General features: G+C 40.9%; 1 protein-coding gene across 3 annotated transcripts in view; it reads right to left on the bottom strand.

Annotated features, from left to right (window-relative positions):
* Positions 1-1,617: 1,617 nt before the first annotated feature.
* The window catches only part of LAMA2 (laminin subunit alpha 2), a 389,998-nt gene continuing 371,295 nt past the window's right edge, over positions 1,618-20,320 (bottom strand). For all 3 annotated transcript variants that reach the window (XM_076333575.1, XM_076333576.1, XM_076333577.1), the window contains 7 exons: positions 16,261-16,373; positions 14,528-14,717; positions 9,499-9,654; positions 5,791-5,944; positions 5,300-5,430; positions 4,416-4,638; positions 1,618-1,881 (listed from right to left, as the gene is read on the bottom strand). In XM_076333575.1, the coding sequence (XP_076189690.1) occupies positions 1,724-1,881; positions 4,416-4,638; positions 5,300-5,430; positions 5,791-5,944; positions 9,499-9,654; positions 14,528-14,717; positions 16,261-16,373 (1,125 nt within the window). In that variant the 3' untranslated portion in view covers positions 1,618-1,723. The remainder of the gene's footprint in view (positions 1,882-4,415; positions 4,639-5,299; positions 5,431-5,790; positions 5,945-9,498; positions 9,655-14,527; positions 14,718-16,260; positions 16,374-20,320) is intronic.

Raw genomic sequence — 20,320 nt, 5'->3', positions numbered from 1 at the left:
CCAAATCGTTAGAGCGGCAATATACATATTTATTACCATCTCTTTAATGAAGTTTCCCAGTGTAAAGGTGTTTTTTTGCATGCAGTTTAGAGAAACATTGTATGCCAAAGAGGCCTTTTGTAAAATACAAAGCACTCCTGCAGGAGGGCTCTCTGGCAGCACAAATTTTGCAGCTAGCCTTTTTTTTCGTCATGTCAGAAATTCTGAAAAAGTGTATTCAAGGCTTACTGTGGGCAGAAAAAAAAAAAATTTAAAAAACCCTTTTCTTTTAATTGCATGGTTGTGCTACCTTACTGCTAGTTTTTTTCCGTTGTTTTTACATTTGTACAGTAGATATTCTGCATGTCCAAGCACAACCTTTGCAAAAGTAGAGTTTAACAATTTGAAACAACCCATAGAAAAGATAATCCACACTTCGGTGATGATTTCATAGTCCTCTGAAACATACAAAGCACTGAGGAAAATCACCAGGATTTGGCATTTTTAGTGAGAATCTAGGAAGCAACTTTCCTCTCCCCATCTATGTTTAAACTGCTATCCACAGAGCACTCTAAATTTTATTTAAGGAAGATCTGGAGTGGCTTCTGCATTCAGAAATTCCTCACAAACTGACATCAAGCAGAAGCAGTAGAGTCAAACTTTGGAAGCTGCTTTTACCTTAAGGATTTAATTAAATAGATGACAGTAGAGATTAGCGACATGTGCTGTGCTAATAATCTCTGGCATTCTCCTGCTTCACCTCCGTTCTGCCCCAATGCAGTAGTGTCAGATTTCATCTTCCTTAAGGAACTTGGCTTGTGAATTTTGCTATGTGTAACTTCAATATCATGTGTAGTTGGAGAGAGGGGCAGTATCAAACTTTATTTATTAAGGATCATTTAAAACCATGTTTCCAGGTAAGTGATAGAAGCTGGTTCTACTCCTTCCATTACAGACTACATCTCCCAACATCAAACAACATAACCTCTGTGAAAATCCAGTGCTGTTCAAATGATATAGCAGGGATTTTAGGCGCAACTTATTTTCCTCAAAAATCCCAAATAAATCAAGCAAGCAGTAACATTTTCCTTTCCTGCACTTGGTTCCATGGCTATAGCATGACAGCAGCCATGTAGACTACATAAAATTTTTACTTTCTCAGTGAAATTTTCATGGGAATTACTATGGTCAGAAAAATTTTCTAAAAGCTCTTGGGATTGATTTAAGCAAGGTAATATGCCCGTTCCTAATGAAAGACAGAGGTGTGCACGCACACGAGTGCACTGTATTTAGAATGGTAAAGGAATGCAAGTTTACAGATCTACCTCACCAGAAGTATTTAGGGAAGGCATTTCAGGGAGTTGGACTTGATGATCCTTATGGGTCCCTGCCACCTTGAGATATTCTATGATTCTATGATTCTGAGTTCCGTAGTAAAGGAACACCCTGCATAATATGTGGTCTCACCCATCAGAAGAATGATGAAACATTTCCATTTCAAGCTATAAGGAAAGAGAGAGATAAAAATTATTGTTCTACTCCCTTAATGAAGGGGGTGGGGGGAAAGGATTAGTTCTTGCATTCTTGGGAGGTACCTTGAAATAGCCATTTGAATATACCACAAACACTACTCAAATACTTGCATAAAGACATTTTATTATGAATGCAATGTGTATATAGATTTTTTTTTTCTTTTTTAATCTGAGGTGCTTATATAAACAGACCCATATCAGTTGAATGACAGTTAGTTTGCAGGGCATGACAGCGGTTGAACACCCTTCAGCTCCAAAGCTTTGCTGAAGTTAATCTCTTGAGGTTTAGCAGTACCTTTGGTGAGCTTCAGAAATCGAATACATCCTTTAAAACGGATATTAGTGGTCAGCCCAAACTGGGTCACACCATCTGAAGGAGGGAAAAAAAAGGCAAAAGGAATTACGTAAGTCTGAGTTGATACTTAAGTTTGTTCTTTGAGAGTCCTGCAGGAGAATAGGTGTCCCCAGCAATATATGAATGTTTTATTTGCTGTATATCTTATCTTCTTTATTTAAAAAATGATAAACAAAATGAGTGAATGTGATAAACGCTTATGTTAGTGGTAACAATCCAGTCTTCTTTCCTTTTTCTGTCCTGGCGTGACAGTGGCAGAATCTGAACACATTTAGACTACCACTGTAAACCATATAACTCAGTTATGTGACATAGAGGAAATTAAGGAAAATGGCTAAATGGCAGCTTGCTGCCTACAAATGGTGTATGATGCATACGTGCTCATCCTGCAGATCTCCAGCTTCTCAAGCTACTTATCCACAGAGAAAAAAAAAAAGACCAAAATGGATGCAGTTCTTAGCCCTAACATCATGAGAAAGCCAGTTCCTCAGTATGGACTTCAGGTGTCATTTAAGGAATGGTTTTGAGAGTTTTCAAGCATTCCGATTTTTTTTTTCTTGCTGATAGTGAAGCCAGGGATTTGAGTACATCTCTTCCGCTAAAGAAGGAGGGAACTATTCTAGTGTGATCAGATGATAGAAGTGAGGGTTGGTTTGACTGGGAAGCTGGAAATATTTCTCTCAACTGCTTGAAATTTATGGCCCAACTTGTTTCTCAGTGTTCTTCCAAGTGAAAAAGTGGCTACAGGGATGCACTCCGATACAAATCTATGTGACTGATAAAGTAAGGGTTGCAGAAATAACTTTACACCTGTAGAGGACTGACTGGCCATAGCATTATGCTGTTTCACAGAGGATGAGATGGTTGAATCCATCTGTCCCTCCTTGCACAGGGAAGAGTGGTAGTAGGAGATGAGTAGCCAGGAACTTATATCCTTGCTCACGCTCTGCTGGTGAAAAGTTTCTCTGCATAGGAAATTCTCCACCAGCTAATTCTAGCTGGTTTACAACTGTTTTGCACTGTTTATGCAGCCAGGAGAAGCCTCCAGAGGACTGGAAAATACAAATGCTTACTAATTTTACAAAATCCCATGATACTGTGTTTTAAATTTGTGATGAGGCTCTCTAGGTATTGGGAATGTTAAAACAAATCTTGGATGAGCTAGACTAGACAGCAGGAGAAGTGTGAGGTGTTTAAATGTGCATGTAGGTTTATTAAATCATTTCATAACTTGCCATGTGGCTGAACTCAGGAATATCCCTTCAATGTGATGTAAGTGTAGGCTTGTTTTGTACGGATTGCAGCGTTACTTCCATTTGTTTCTCTTGCTATGTTCCTCTTGATGTACAGTCCAGAATGAGATGGTAACTCCATCTGCAGTGTTTCTTTAGTACTAGCCTCTGTGCTAGAATCCTGTTTTATTATAAAAAGGCTGCCACAAAGCTATTTTCCTTCTGGCACAAAGTTGTTGGTCCTTATTAATAGTAATTATTCACTGTGACTGAAGTACAACTCTCATATCTCAGTATCAAGAACATTTTTGAAAATGTCCCGAAGCTTGGGAGAGAAGGCTTTTTGGATGCACTGCATCACACATTAGACAGAGGGGGGGAAAACAACTTCCAGAAAATCATTTAGGAATTAACTCAAGAGGTGTCTTGCCATTGACCTCAGTATGCACTAGAGCAGACATATACTGCAAACATACTTAGCTCTTTTGTTTGCAAACTAGAGGGATACTTTATTATAAATGCAAGAAAATCGGTGCTTCGCAAACATCTTAACTGTGTTTTCAGAAAGTAAACTGCTGTTAGATAAACTTGTTGATTGTCTATGAACAGATGAATACTAGCATTCATTATCAGCTTAGTGGAAGATAAAGCTAGCTGCAGAGCTCAGCCCAGTTCTGGATCCTGTTCAGTTACTTCTGCAAGAAGCAAGTTCTCTTGAGGACTTCCAGAATACTGAATAGCAAATTTGTTTGGTTTTTTTTTTTTTCCTTTAAACACCACCAGACCACGAGCAAAGACATTCATCAGAAAGAGACGGTGTCCTCTCACCTCTCTGTGCAAGCTGTTGCCCACATTCCTCAGGTCCTTGGGTTTTACAGGCTGATTTACACACACAGTGCCCTGGCCCCCCAAGAGCATATATACATTCTTTAGTTAAATTTGCCATTCTTTTGTTAAATTTAAATTTGCCAAATACTGTTACTATTGAAACATAACTGTTATGCTGTTAGTAAACAGAAAGTTTTAAGAGGGAGGCTGTGTGTGTGGGCAGCAGAAGGCAGAAAGTCTGCCTGCTCCTCTGTGACGGTGCCTACCTTTGAGACCAGGCAGGGGGATCTGTGAGAGTCCCTGGGTGCTGCAGAACTTCTTGTTCTGAAATGCAGCTGGATGCAGAAATGAGCATCCATGCCAACTGGTACAAACTTGGACAGTCTTATCCATCATCTTTAGCATACTAGTCCTAATTGCATTTAAGATATTACCAAGGCAGTGTTGCTAGAGCACAAGTAAAGCATCATTTGTGTGTTAAATGCTCACCAGGATATCCTCCGACAAAGACAGGGTCGTTAGTGTCTGCTGAGGTTGAGGCCCTGTTTGGGCTGTTACCATCCACCTGTCTGTCATCCACAGTCAGCTCTAAACGGTGTTTGATCTTGTTTGCAAGAACCTTGTGCCACTGTCCATCACACAAGCTGCCTGGTGCATCGGGCTCATAGATAGCAGAGAATCGGCCTGCACCATTGTCAACGTGAAACATCACCTGAAAAGCGTGACATGGAAGTCAGCTAGTTCTCAAAACAGTTCTACAGTTCTTTTTTGTTTGTTTCTTTGTTTGTTCTGTTTATTTAAAGTCAACGTGATCTGACTGCACACACTAAAGCTTTAATTTAATACCAGACTCTATGGGGATTGCTGTCCCTCCGGGATCTGGGTTATGTCACTGAGATAAACACTACTGGACATATGCAAGATTGTTGTATAGGTTGTCATTTTTCAATTTTTTTGTCTTAGTTTTGGGGTATTTCTCACACGCACGCACGCACACACACGCGCGCGCGCACACACACACACGTCTTTATAGTGATAGATTACTGACTGGTTTTCCAGACTGTGAAATAAAAGATATACACAAGAAACTAGCATTATTAATGACAAAGCCTTTCCTCAAAACTTTTCATATTCTCACTAATTTAAGTCCTGATGTTGCAGTTTTAGGAAACTCAAGTGTTAGAGAATCTTTTAACGTATCTTTGTAAATGTGTAAGAGGCTCTTGATGTATGGGAAGTGGCAAGTGCTGCATAAAGGAGAGCCCTGATATTGACTGAGATGCCTTGAGATTGGTGTAGTAAGCTTGCATTTAAACTACCTGTGCTTTTTAAAACCAGTGCCTATAAAGAGCCAAAAATGCTTTGCTACTCACTTTTCCGTCTACTAATTCGATGCCAAGCCCATCCATTTTCTGGCTGCTGACTCCTAGGAGAACACCGTTCATTCGTGTTGTACGGAATTCGAATTCCACGAGCAGGTCTGTTCCCACTTTGTATGCACCAACTTGGAGAGAAAAGGGGAAGCGTAATAAAATGAAGAAAAGCATTTAATACATTATTCCTAATAATCACACAAAGTGTGTTGCCAGTAATGCAAGGTAACTAACTCGGCATTATTAATGCACTCCATTTCATGTGAAATCATGTAAGTAACTGTTATGGTGGCTGTGCTTAGTGTGAGACCTTGCTAGAAAGTCATATAATCTATCCTTAGGCAAGGTAACTAAAAATGATCAGCGAGAGTTTCGAGTATTGGTCTCACTTTGCCTCTAGTCAACAGGAGTTAGGGAGCACTGGAAGTTTTTGAAAGCAGCATCTCCTCTTTCTCTGTTCTTTGCCTATCAGGAGAACTGCTGTTCATTACCGGTTTTGGCAAAGCCTGTTCCATCGAAGTATGTTCCTTTCTGTGCAGTGACAAAGCATTTTCCAATATTGAAGCTGGAAGTTGGATTATCCAGGTCAACAGGTGATTCTGTCATTTTAAAACTTCTGATGCAGCCATCGATGCTATAGGTGACCTGCAGTCAATAGTTCAAACAAAATGTGTAACTGTGCAAAGCAAGCTGAAATGCTCAGAATAAAGGCCTAAAGTATGTCATCAAAAAGTACCTTTTCTCTGCTTTTCTGCTGGATTTATGGAGCCAAATAAAACTTGAATTTTACATGGCTAATCTTTAATATCTGATTGTAATTAGAATCTAATCTCAGTCACACTGAGGATGAATTACATTACTTTTCAGGGATGTGATCTGAGTCACATCTATTTGGCTTAATGGAGGGGACATAAAATAATACACTGCATAATGAAACATAGCAAATTACATCAGCAATGCAGGAATTTAATGGCCTATACTTTACCTTTTTAATTGACTAGGTTATGAGGTTTGCGAGTAGATGAAGATACTGGATATAGTTCTCTGGGCTGCTGGTAATTTTACTAGGGCTTTTTTTTTTTTTCCTTTCCCCTTTAATCACTTTACTATGGGCCTAATGTTGCGTGGTAAGACAGAGCTAATGCAGGTACACAGCTACTAAAATGAACAACGCCCCTACGTAAAGGCTGTTGACTGTACATAGTTCTTCGTATAATAACTGTATATAGGGCTGGTGACCACAGTGACAAGGGCCACTCTATTGACCAGAGAGGCAGATGGAGATGGGGAATGTGCGTGGGTGTATGGAGGTTCCCGTGCACGGTAGCAAACTGCAACTCCAGTTTGGCTTCTGTGCTGGGAGCACATTACTGCAACTCCGAGCGGGTGGTCCGTGCACACTTAAGCTGGCGGTGTAAGTGAGATCCTGCCTGGGGCAGGAGTGAGGGGCTGCCCAGGCTACACCCCACATTGCCCCGGGGCTCAGCTGTGTGATCAGTGCATCCCAGTGGGACCTCTGAGAGCCATTGGCATCTCCCCCCGCCCCGTGAACTACCCCCAGAGCTCTCCCTCCCTTTTCTCTGGAGTTGTGCAGCAGCTGCATTTTGGTTCTCAGCTTTAGGCAAAGGCTTTGATCTTTGACTTAGAGTTAGGAAAATTTATCCCTGATATCACTGGGAGAGAGAAAAATGATAAACATGTACTTTAGGAAGAAAAGGAAGACATTCATAAGCAATGTAGTAGGAAGGAGGAAAATAAAAATCGGCATATAAAATACAGTGTAGAAATATGTATAAATACTGAAAGGAGAAAGGCACACCTACAGAGGGAAGTCTTGACTCTGCATACCACCTCCTCTAACAATATCCTGACTAGTAACTTGAAAGAATTTCCAAAGGATTTCTTTCCTTGTAAATCAAAGCTGGATGTACCGTGGAATTATATAGCTTATTACTGCTAAATACACCTGTACAAAGTTTTCATGAGAACTTGAGCAATATCAGTTGAATAAATTCAGTTCTGAGCTGAGCAATGCTTTCTGTCAGCTTCTTCATAAATAGACCTTTTTCTAATTTCTAAGTGAAAGTCACCTCCAGATAAACAAGTTTTGTTACCAAAAAAGAAAAGCGCCACAAAAGAAAACAAATCTTGCCATCTTCACTGTGAGAATAAATCATAGAAATGCAAGATTTGTAGGCAACTTGACAACATTCTCTAACTTTAAAATTTCACTTTTCCTATGGAAAAGCAAATCTGGTTATACTTTAGCATGGTAACAGGCAATATAACATCTTTTGCTGAAAGCAGAGTTTTGAGTGCTTAAAATGTGACATCTGCTGAAGCCAAATAAGTAGGTATCAGTCTTCTGCACTGAATAGGAAGCCAGCCCACCTACAGTTAGGTATTAGATTAGTGTCTAAAAAGGTTGATGTGTGTTTAGCAGAAAGCCCTGACTAAGATAATACCTGCTTTCAACTTACTTTGCTTCAGAGCCTTTACATGAAGACTACAACACAACACTCTATTAATACATCATGCGGTGTATATTGCTGAGAATGATTGAAAAGCAAGCACTGGTTTTTACCTTCTGTGAATGACATTTGAAGTCACAGCTTCATTTAAATCCCAAAGCACATAAGACTGTCAGGATCTGACATGACTATTATTGCCAGACTGAGCCATTTATCTGCATGGGTTCCCTCCATTACTTCTGACAAGGAGCAATAGTTAAGGATTTAGTGTTACCTTTCTCCTTAGATTAGTATTTGTAAATTGCAGATGTATTTCAAAGAGCATAATTTGAAAATATTAGGAATTATATTTTGTGGGTAGTTAAGTATTGCTTTTGTTTTTCAGTGCCTCAGATCTGGTTTGGTAAAACCAAATGATCAGTAGATTTGCCTCAGTTTGGTCTTTCTGCACAATTTGGTCTTTCTGCACAATCCAAAATTTGTTAAGAAATACGATTTTACAGGTCAGTTTTCTTTACGGAACATGACTCTCAGATTTAGAGTGGTTACTCTTCTCCTTTATTCCCAATCCATGAGTTATTATAGTGACTTGTTTAAGCAGGATCTAGGAATTCCTTTTCTGCATTTTGTCCACGCAAACTGGTGGACTCTTGCCTGTCTAAATACTAGTATTCGCCATTCCATAATCATCTTACTAGAATGGTATTTATTCATGTGCAGTTTCTTTGAGAGTTTGGTTTGTTTCCTTGCCAGGATCTGTGCTTTTGCCTCCTCTTTACCATTCTGTATAACCACCCAGAATGAGCCTAGACGTAGCTGCCACTGACATTCCAGTTTTTTGTACACATTGTGCTGTACTATATGCCTAATTTGTTGTTTGCGATAATTAAGTTCACTCAAGTTCTGGCTTCTGCTTTGAAAGACCCCTCTGCGCGGAGAAAAAATAATGCAGGGAAGAGGTTTTCTCTGATTCTGATACTGGCATATCTTGGGGGCTGGGAGGGCAGCAGGAAAGTGAGATGACTGACGTGGAGTTGTGTGGTTAGATGCAGTAAATGGCCTGGGTGAAGGAATACAGTGTTCCTAGTTAATCCTACAAGGTTTAGGCCAAAACAACATTCACCTCTGTGGGCTCTCTGTTTGCCAAGATATCTTCTGTGTCAGCATGGAAGCTGGGCATTTAGACTGAAAATGTGATAAATTGAAATGTGCACATTTGATTTGGAAACAGAAAGAGGAAAACAGAGTTTTCATGGCCTTACTTAAAAATACATTCTCTCCTAGTTTAGTAATAGCAACACAAACCCAATTACTACAGTAAGCAGCAGTACTTTGTCCAGGGTAATTTTGGCTTCTACTGCTTCTCTTAGGAGATGCTTTCACTGTTTATCAGCACTTATTGCTAGATGAATTACAGCCAAGAGAAAGGGCAAGTAGTATTCAGGACCTTATACTCTAGCTGTGCAGGGATCCAAGTGGATACAAGTGTATGGCCCTTTCTACTTTTCATAACAGTAACTAACTCTGCTATTTCTAGCTCTTTGCATTAACTGGATTTTGAGTCAGATCTTTCCACTGAAAGAAAGTAGTGTACCTCCAGTAAGGTCCATTTTATCCATATTCTTGAGCAGTCTGAGGGAAAAGCAAAACAAAACAAAACTGGGAAGACATTGGTACCAATCAAGACATACTTAAGGAGTGTAAGATAACTTAAACAAACTTGCTTACCGGACCAATTCTTCTAGTTGTGTAGTTAATGGGCAATCCTCCAACATACAGCATTCCTACAACATCCAATATATCGGCCTTCTTGGGGCTAACAGTCCTGTTTGAAACATCATCTACTATAAGGGTTCCTTCTTGCTTGGTTCGAGTGACTTTTATCTAAAAAGACACACAAATGCAATACAATTACAGATAGTTTTCTGACAACAAAGCGTTTCCAGATTGTAACTAGCCTTACAGTCCGAAACATATAACAATACGGGAGAAAGTAGTAGGAGTGGTTAGTCGAAGTGCCATGGCAGCACTATGGATAATGTTCATGGAACTGAGCTCCTGCGCAAGGTTTTGTGCAAACATATGACTGCCTTTTAATTAGTTCTGGGTCAGGAGGCATCATGACTATTATTTATCAGAATTACTGAGAGGACTTGGGGTTCCTTTAAAAAGCTTCATTGTTACTAACTTAGGCATGCCACAATATTGTTTTTCCTGGAATCACATAGAAATTTTAAGTACTGGGAATAATAAATGCTGAATGTTAATGGCACCGGTTGCAAATTTTTATTACAGCACATGTTTGCAGACAATACTGAGTTTATGATTCCACTAGTGTGGACGTGCCTCGGATCATAGTTCATGCTAGAGTAAATATAATACCAACTATGTTCTGTTGGTATTATGGCTTCTGTTCAGACAAATGGGCTGTGAATCCCATGGAGGAAGTGCAATTGCTGAAGAGTTGAGGAAATTCTACCCCAACCACCATAGGCCAATTTCTTTCCAAGGGTTTATACTGAAATCTTTACAAATCAGTATAATAATCGTTCTGTATCAAAAGGGATAAAATGTGAAATGCAACATGCATATTAGCAGATATCTAAACAGCACAGTAGTTAGCTCACCAGAGTAGCAAAGAGAGAGAAACAGCATTTTTCTTTGGCTTTTCTTTAACATGGCTGCTTCTGTTTCAGTGTGGCAGCACATCTGTCATGCAGTGGCAATGACTGAACACAGGCCACAAGGGGTGGCCTGAAGGTGAGGGACTGAGCTTGGTGTTTATAAACAACTAGAAATTTGAGATGGACAATTACACCTTGGGCAGAAGGAGGATTTGGTGAGTGAGACGGGAACTGGGAATAGACACTCTTACAGAGGACCTAAAGAGAGAGCAGCAGCACGATGTGGCACTATAACGAGGCCTGGCAGGAAAGTTTGATTGGTGCCCTAGTTTCTGCAGGCCTGATGGAAACGTTTCAACTTAAACCATTTCAAATGGAGAAAAGGTTCTCACTAAAAGGGTTATTATAAGGAGAAGATCCTGCTTTCTTAAAAAACAAAGACTGTGGTCTTTTCTTAAAGAGGTTGCCTTTTTCCCCCTCCCAAAATGGACTTTCTTGTGCTTTTTGGGAACTATGACTTTGGATTTTTGTCTCCATTCTCTCCTACAAAAATGGGATCTACAACAAGGGTCCCTGTCTTGCAGAGTGCCAAGCTGCATGCCCAAAGAGCACAGTCTTCCATTAAGAAATACATGCTCCAGTTAGTTTTCTTAGAATATAGAGAAAACAGCTAAAAGAGCAAAACACATCTGTTCTGTATCTGTAGAGGGTCTAGCAGAAAGGGGCCCTGGTCTACTGCCAGTGCTCCTAGGCATTATGTAAAACAGATAAATAATGACTACAACTTCATTTTTTCCCCTCATGAAATACCTTGTTTTAGAGCATTTGCTGTAATCAAAAAGTTCATGAATAAAAATCCAGTGAAAATAAAATTCCTGCAGAACAGGGTGGGAATGAAGCAGAGGGGAACTAAGGATGACTGCAAAAACGGTTCTGTAAGAGCAATTCAAGGGTAACAGAAAATGCAATTAGATTTTTTCTCATTTGGTGATAGAGATGTGGATGGTGACTTTCCAAATATCTGTCTGAAATTTAATGTCTCTTATAGTGTATATAACTTGAATACATAGTTACATGTATTCTTTTCTTCTCTGTCTTTATTGGTGCCTTCAAGCATGTTACCTAATGAATATACTACGTGTCTGTTGTCCTTGGCCCAGTAAATACTAAACTTTATGGTTGTGATATTATTCCTTCCCTTACCATCCGAAAGCCACAGGCATTGTATATAAATTATATATAAATATTATTTGATGATAACTTCCTTCTCCAAGTGGTAGAGGAGCCAACGAGGAGCGGTGCTATGCTGGACCTTGTTCTCACCAACAAGGAGGGGCTGGTGGGGAATGTGAAGCTCAAGGGCAGCCTGGGCTGCAGTGACCACGAAATGGTGGAATTCAAGATCCTTGGGGCACCGAGGAGGACGCACAGCAAGCTCACTACCCTGGACTTCAGGAGAGCAGACTTTGGCCTCTTCAGGGATCTGCTTGGTAGAGTGCCATGGGACAAAGCCCTGGAGGGAAGAGGGGCCCAAGAAAGCTGCATAATATTCAAGGATCACCTCCTTCAAGCTCAGGAGCGATGCGTCCCAACAAAGAGGAAGTCAGGCAAAAACATCAGGAGGCCTGCATGGATGAACAAGGAGCTCCTGGACAAACTCAAACACAAAAAGGAAGCGTTCAGAGGGTGGAAGCAAGGACAGGTAGCCTGGGAGGAATACAGAGAAATTGCCCAAGCAGCCAGGGATCAGGTTAGGAAGGTGAAAGCCCTGATAGAATTAAATCTGGCCAGGGACATCAAGGGCAACAAGAAAAGATTCTATAGGTACGTCAGGGATAAAAGGAAGACGAGGGAAAATGTGTGCCCTCTCTGGAACGAAATGGGAGACCTGGTTACCCAGGACATGGAGAAGGCGGAGGTACTCAATGACTTTTTTGCCTCGGTCTTCACCGGCAAGTGCTCGAGCCTCACCGCCCAAGCCACAGAAGGCAAAGGCGGGGACTGGGAGAATGAAGAGCTGCCCACTGTGGGAGAGCATCAGGTTCGAGACCATCTAAGGCACCTGAAGGTGCACAAGTCTGTGGGACCCGATGAGATCCATCTGCGGGTCCTGAAGGAACTGGTGGATGAAGTTGCTAAGCCACTATCCATCGTATTTGAGAAGTTGTGGCAGTCCGGTGAAGTTCCCACTGACTGGAAATGGGGAAACATAACCCCCATTTTTAAAAAGGGAAAATAGGAAGACCCAGGGAACTACAGGCCAGTCAGTCTCACCTCTGTGCCTGGGAAGATCATGGAACAGATCCTCCTGGAAGCTCTGCTAAGGCACATGGAGGACAAGGAGGTGATTCGAGACAGCCAGCATGGCTTCACCAAGGGCAAGTCCTGCCTGACTAACCTAGTGGCCTTCTATGATGGAGTGACTACATCAGTGGACACGGGAAGGGCTATGGATGTCGTCTATCTGGACCTCTGTAAGGCCTTTGACACGGTCCCCCACAACACCCTTCTCTCTAAACTGGAGAGGTATGGATTTGATGGGTGGACTGTCCGGTGGGTGAGGAATTGGTTAGATGGTCGCATCCAGAGGGTAGTGGTCAACGGCTCAATGTCCAGATGGAGATTGGTGACGAGTGGCATCCCACAGGGGTTCATTTTGGGACCGGTACTGTTTAATATCTTCATCAATGACATAGACAGTGGGATCGAGCGCACCCTCAGCAAGTTTGCAGATGACACCAAGCTGAGTGGTGCAGTTGACATGCCAGAGGGACGGGATGCCATCCAGAGGCACCTGGACAAGCTGGAGAAGTGGGCCCGTGTGAACCTCATGAGGTTTAACAAGGCCAAGGGCAAGGTCCTGCACCTGGGTCGGGGCAACCCCCAGTATCAAGACAGGCTGGGGGATGAAGGGATTGAGAGCAGCCCTGCCGAGAAGGACTTGGGGGTACTGGTGGATGAAAAGCTGGCCATGAGCCAGCAATGTGCGCTCGCAGCCCAGAAGGCCAAGCGTATCCTGGGCTGCATCAAAAGAAGCGTGGCCAGCAGGTCGAGGGAGGTGATTCTGCCCCTCTACTCTGCGCTGGTGAGACCCCACCTGGAGTACTGCGTCCAGCTGTGGAGCCCTCAGCATAAGAAAGACACGGACCTGTTGGAGCGGGTCCAGAGGAGGGCCACGAAAATGATCAGGGGGATGGAACACCTCTCCTATGAGGAAAGGCTGAGAGAGTTGGGGTTGTTCAGCCTAGAGAAGAGAAGGCTTCGGGGAGACCTTTTTGTAGCCTATCAGGACTTAAAGGGGGCTTATAAAAAAGATGGCGGCAAACTTTTGAGCAGGGCCTGTTGCGACAGGACAAGGGGGAATGGCTTTAAGCTAAAGGGGGGTAGATTGAGACTAGATATAAAGAAGAAATTTTTTATGCTGAGGGTGGTGAGACACTGGCACAGGTTGCCCAGAGCGGTGGTGGATGCCCCATCCCTGGAAACATTCAGGGTCAGGCTGGACGGGGCTCTGAGCAACCTGATCTAGTTGAAGATGCCCCTGCCCACGGCAGGGGGGTTGGACTAGATGACCTTTAGAGGTCCCTTCCAATCCAAACTATTCTATGATTCTATGATTCTATGATAAATGCTTCCTCTCATAGTCACAGAAGGGACTGCCAAATACATCCATGAGTATCATATTTATTCCCTAATAAACTGAATTAATAATGCAGGGAAGATTTACTTAAATGTTGCTTTTTTTTTTCTTTGTTCTTAGCATTATGGCTGAACAATGACATTATTAATGGTTTTAATGATGTATTCCATCAACATGAACTGACACTCACCTGAGCCCTATTAGGCAGGAAGGAACATTTTCTGCAGTTCCTTACCATACATGGGACATATTCTAAATATGTACAGAAATATGTGTTTTCTGAAGGAGAAATTTCAAAGATCAGCAGTAACTTTTTTGTTATTGGAATGTGTACCGTGTACTTAACAGTGAATCTGAAAGCACAAATTTTGCAGACTACAGAAAATCCGAGTTGTAAAGTTTAGCTTGTATAGACTACATTTTGCAAATATCTTAAGGCAAAACAAAGCTCTCAGCATTACAAAGCATAATTTAGCATTAGAGACTATTATACCTTGTGCCACTGGCCATCATTTATTTTGTTGGAAATCATTGTGTTGGTGTCTCCACTCCCCAGATCATAGCTGAAGTAAGGCAGTCCATTCTTTATCTGAACTGTAGCAAAATCAGCATGGTTGATGCGGGCCATATAAAACAACAGGCCAGAATCAGCTGTTGTTCGGACTTCAAATTCAATTGAAAGTCTGAAAATCAAACAGAAAGGAAAACAGAAACAAAGGAAAAGATATTTGGAGTCAGACAGTAGACAAATTTATCTGCTTTACCTTTTTGTGTTCCTCTAACAAAACTTTACAGTTAGTGACCAATTTTACTTGTCCGTCAGGGTTTAAGAAAAAGTAATTTGGTTATAGGTGAATTGCATTTCACACGTATCTGATCCCTGACATGTGAGTGTTTGTTAGTCCCTTTACTGTGGAAATACAAAAGTGCAACCTTGGCATAGAATTTCAAGATAAAATTCTCAGCTGCAGCTGTAGTTGCTAGAAAATCTCAGCGCTTGTAAAATTCCAGCGGTGTTATCCGTCATCCACACACATAATGCTCACAAAGAGGAGCGAGCTGTAGTGACAGCTGGCAGATGTTGAGTTTCTAATGAGTTGTATTGCCTGAAGACAGATTGCAAAACTTTTAACGATGCAGAGAGAAGAGTTTACAATCAGGATATAAAACACTTATTCTGATTTCTCCCAACAGAAAATGGGGGTGTGTCTGAGGAGGTCTGCTGACCCCTTGGACAGAACGGTAATGCTGAAAACCTCCCCTACAGCAAAGAACCTGGGAAGAAATGATTTAGATTATCTAGATGCTAAGGTTGTACTGGCAGCAGATCACTAACCTAGCCCAAGCTGAGCTGCAAAGTCGGTACCTGAAAGTAGTTGATAATATAAATGTGAAAAATCATTGCATGAAAATGATCAGGCCAGGATTTTTATTTGAAAAGAAGACAGGCAAGGCTTACATATTTCTTTTAATTATTTTCCTAGTTTTCTAAAATTATCATACGTGAGAGTGTGCAGTACAGCATCTTTATAGGTAAAAATAAGCATGAGGCTGATGGACTTGTAAACTACAAGGCAGCAAAAATGCTTAGTGGTGTGACATGGCACATTTGTTAATGATCATGTGCCATCACAGCAAAAGTGAACAATTAACAAGTTATAGCTTCACAAATCCATTGAAAACAGCTGTATTTTTATAAGCAGCTCTTGGAATTCCTTTGCATATCAACATGTGTATGTATATATTGTTACATGTATATGTATATATTGTTATACTTTTGGAGGGCAATGTCATTTTGCCTGTTTACCGTGCAAGCTTTATCTTAACTGTCGGAGAAAAGGGGAAAAAGGGTTTGCTTATTAGAAGAAATTATCAAGTTACTGAACCAAGAAACTTTCTTCCGAAAAAGCAACCTATGAACTCAGTTGCACGACCTAGTTCCATTCTTCAGTTTGTTTTGCTGCAAATCAGTCTAGGATCTGTGTGTGCCCAAACCTTTACAAAGAGGTAAACTGTTTTTGTAAGAGCTACTTAGGTGGGCACTTCATTGCCTAGATTTCATACTTTAATGCTTTTTATGTTTGCTTAATAAAATGAATTAGCCATGGGATGTGATCTTTCTCAGATTACGCCCATAATTTTGGGAGATGCTTTTAAGAATATTAGGAGGGACATTTTATTTTGACATTATTCCATCAAAACTCATTGCTGAAATAAACAACATACCTGTTTTTCACTTTGGTGTCATCAAATGCCACTGCAATGTGGCTGTTCCTTGAAAGACCAAATTGCTTGCCACCTTCCAAAATGGCTGGTTCTGTGTCAGCAGCACAGGAATCCTGCAAAATACACAGCGACCATACAAACTTCGTATTTTGTATCTATCTTAGCTGTGCACATGCTGGAAGTCTTCCAACTGCTCAGGACTGAGAATATTCCACCTAGTCTAGGCACCGGCCCTGCAATTTTCCAGTGTGTTGATGTCTCATCACACCAGTTAGAGTTATAAACCAGTATGACAGGAACTTGGTGTACAAGCAGAGCTCATTAAGTTGGCTGTAAAAGCAAATAAAAGTAATATATGAACATTGCTGCTTTCATGCCACCAGTAGACATTTACAAGTCTTAAGTGATTTCCAGGCAGCTCAGTGTACTCTTAGCTCACATAACTGAGTTTTACACAGTAGGATGCCCTCTTGCAGAAATGAAGCAAGACTTGAGTTTTAAAGGGATGCTTTGCTGTCGACTTGAAATCTAGTCACCTTGAAAATAATGAGTTAAAAGCAGTTTCGGATCCTGCACCTGTCAACAGGTCCTCCCATTTTACTTCTTTATATTATTTTACAATTGTATTCTTTGTTTAATGTGCTGTTGTTTCCGCTGGTGCTGTTGAAAGGCCCCCCCAAACAATAAGGGAAGCCGAATAACTGATGGATAGAAGTAACAACTGTTAAACCCCCCGAGTAGACACATTACCCAGGGGGTAAAGAAAGAAACCTCTCCCTGTCTGTTCCACTTCTATTAATCTTAAAGTGGTGCAACAATGGAAGGTAAAATATCTTCTGCCCAGTATAATTTCCTCTTTTTAATTTCACCAGGTCTTTTAATCTCTGGCCCTAAAGCTCTTTTATAGGGGTGCCTGGGGCAATGCGAGACCGTGGTAATTACCAGCTCCTACTCATGTCTAGCTTTTGCCTCCCACCGAGAGTATTGTGAAGAAACTACTCAAAGGATCTAACACAACACAGTATCAGGACAATACCGCTGGGAAAAAAACAAACTTTGATAGCTGTGAGCTCTGTTTTTAAGCACTGTGGCTGATATAATTTTGGATTGGCGACAGTCTCTTATTTGAGCCCTGACTCAGCAGGGACCTGCAAAGCACAAGGTGCGGTGCTTTGCTGACAAAGAGCTCTTTCTGTGAAACATGTTGAAAATGTCATGAGTGACTCATCAGGCACTGAGATTTCAGCTGCGAAGAGGAAATTTCTTTCCCCCTCTCACTCGGTTTTTCAGTAGCGTTACATTTTTTGCTTTCACACGTCACAAAAATCTTCACAACAGTATAGAGCACTTCTAAAAATTACTTTTCCACAATGAATGCTCTGGTTTGAATATGACAGAGTAGAACACCATGCATTACGACAAGTACACATCAATGTGCAATGGAGGGAAAAACTGGGGGAAATTCAGCAGTACCAAACAAAGTTATGAATGTGTGATAGCAGTCTTCCAGTGATCATCAAATAGGAAAAAAAAAAATCGTATTCCCATAATGCTGGGTAAAGTTTCTAATGATTTTAAGCTTTACAGGTTTATCGAGAAGTTTAACAACTATGTTAATACTGTGTATATAATACTTTCAATAGCATTTGGGCTTGCTAAAATTTGATGATGGGGACTAACTACTGGTACTGGAACAACAGGAAAGAATTGGAAAATGCACTAACACATACCTTTCTGTGGCACGCTTTTACATATTACATGGTAAAAGGACATATTCTGACAGTAAATTCAATCTTAGGCGGGTATATGTTAGTAAAGGATCTGGCCCTGACACTTGCTGCTCCCCAGCATCAGCAAACAGTGCAGTTTTTCTTCATCCCAGCAGGAGGACTGTAAGGAAAGGCAAGGAGTGGGGGAGAGTGCCAAACACACCGTGATGGTTGGAATCATAGCAAGCATACACTGATTATTTACTGATAAATACTGATCGATAATAGTGAACATTCATTAGGTTGATGTGGAAATGTCAGTAAAAGGAAGAAAAAAATCAGTAGGACATGCTTAAAAAACTTCCAGGTTTTATTCAAAAGTCTGTGTCTGCTTTCACTTCATCTAAGGACAGCCAGCTTTACAGCCTTCACAAGACTGTGAACTAAGCATGGATCATCAGTCTATATTAAAATATCCCAGCTTTGTTTTTTCAGTAATGGCCTTAAGGTGTCCTGGGTTTAAATCTGGCTGCTTAATAATCTCCTATATTACCTCAGAGCCTCAAGACTGAACTCTTCAGCTGCACTTTACTTCAGTCTTGTCAGATGTCAGGGACTTGACTGGTACATCAAGAAGCTAGGTGTGTATCACAGTGGAAATGAAAAACAGAAAAGCCCACTGGTGGACTGTCACACATTCTCTACAAACAATGCTGTATTAGCAATTACAAAGAAAGTAATTAGGGGAAAAAGGGAGCACCACTGAAGCAGTCCCCACGGTTCACTGAATAGTGTTAATAAAACAATGAAGTAATGCACAGAGAAATAGTGGAAGATACCGTCATGGAGTCAAATGCAGAAGTAATGCGGGCGCTCTTCATTTCAGTGGGAAGCGAATCCTGAGAAGCAGTGAATAACATGAGGCAGAAGCAGCAGTTACCCAATGTTGAGAAACATTGTGGCATCCGTAGCAAGCAGCAGCAGCAGGCTGGTGACCAGTGTATGTCCCAACTGTCCTACTTCTAGATCTTGTCTTGCCTTTAGTAGAGGGTAGGTTTTTTTTTTTCATTTGGGATTAAACTCCCCTCCCCTTTTAGATCCAGATGGATAATAGAGATAAAAAAGGTCCTAAAAGGACTTAAGTAGAACGGATACCTTATTTAAGCCTAGTACGTGGAAATAATTTTTCTGCTGTATCTTTTCCATATATAGTCCTTCTACACTGAGCTTCTATGTAATCAACTGTCATATGAGTGCTATCTCATTATTAGACGGTAGTTACTTGCTTTGTTGCAACATTCCCCAGGAAGATACTTTGGAGAACTTACTTAGATGTACATAAAAGCTATCCAAAAGCTTGCCTTATTTAAAATACATTCCAGTCTTCAGAATACTAAAATGGTTTCATTTTTTCCAAGAGAGAAATTGGAGTAATGGTGTTTTATTTAGATTTTTATTTTGAACTCCTGTATCACAACTCTAGATATGTGATATACAAAACTCACCTAGTTACAATGGGACTAGTTTCTGGTATTAATGAGTAGATCTATTCCTCTCAATTTTGCTATTTAAAAGTTAGTGCTTAGAGTCTTAGAAAGTGTGCACTTGCTCTCTTATGTGCTTCTGTGTTTTTTTATTTTGTTTATAATGCTTGATCAAGGGATAATATGACTGCACTCTTTTCACAACAGTGAGCATTAAACTGGATAACTTTTTACCTTGCTGTTGCCTGCTTCCTTATCTTTCTATGGTAGCCTTACTATACTGCAATTTGCTTACTTTCAACTCCAAACAGAAAGATGCATGGGAGCCCTCGTGTTACAACTACTCCACCTTGTGGGAATGAATCAAAAATGCTGCCCTAGAGCATTAAAAGGCCGATACATATAATTCTGGGGCTCGGGGCAGGGTAATAACTAAGATGGAGCTTGCCTATCTTGAACCCCAGGCTCCCATTTGCAGGTACACAGCATCTGCTGTGGAGACTTCAGTAGTGCCTGGCAAGTCCTAGATAAAGCTGTGCCATGTGTACCTGGCCAATGAAGGTGGCCATGAATCTCAAATATGAAATTAACCTTAATGAGTTAGGGGTTTTGGCCCAATTTTTGTACCCTTTTTTGTAGGAAAACATTGTTAGAAATCCTACCTATGTCCAAGGAAAACCAGATATGAATTCTGAAAATGAGTCAGGTAACAGTGAGTGACTGTGGCAATGAATTCAGGTGCCTTTGTCTCTGACAGACTTACAGCCAAATGAGTCACTGAAAATCACAACTCTTTTTTTTTTTTTTTTTTGTCTTCATGCAATTAATTGATAATCTTAATATCTGGGTCACACAGAAATATCCAAT

This window comes from Aptenodytes patagonicus, chromosome 3 (assembly GCF_965638725.1).
Source record: "Aptenodytes patagonicus chromosome 3, bAptPat1.pri.cur, whole genome shotgun sequence".
Taxonomy (NCBI): Eukaryota; Metazoa; Chordata; class Aves; order Sphenisciformes; family Spheniscidae; genus Aptenodytes; species Aptenodytes patagonicus.
This window is presented reverse-complemented; position numbering and strand designations above follow the sequence as displayed.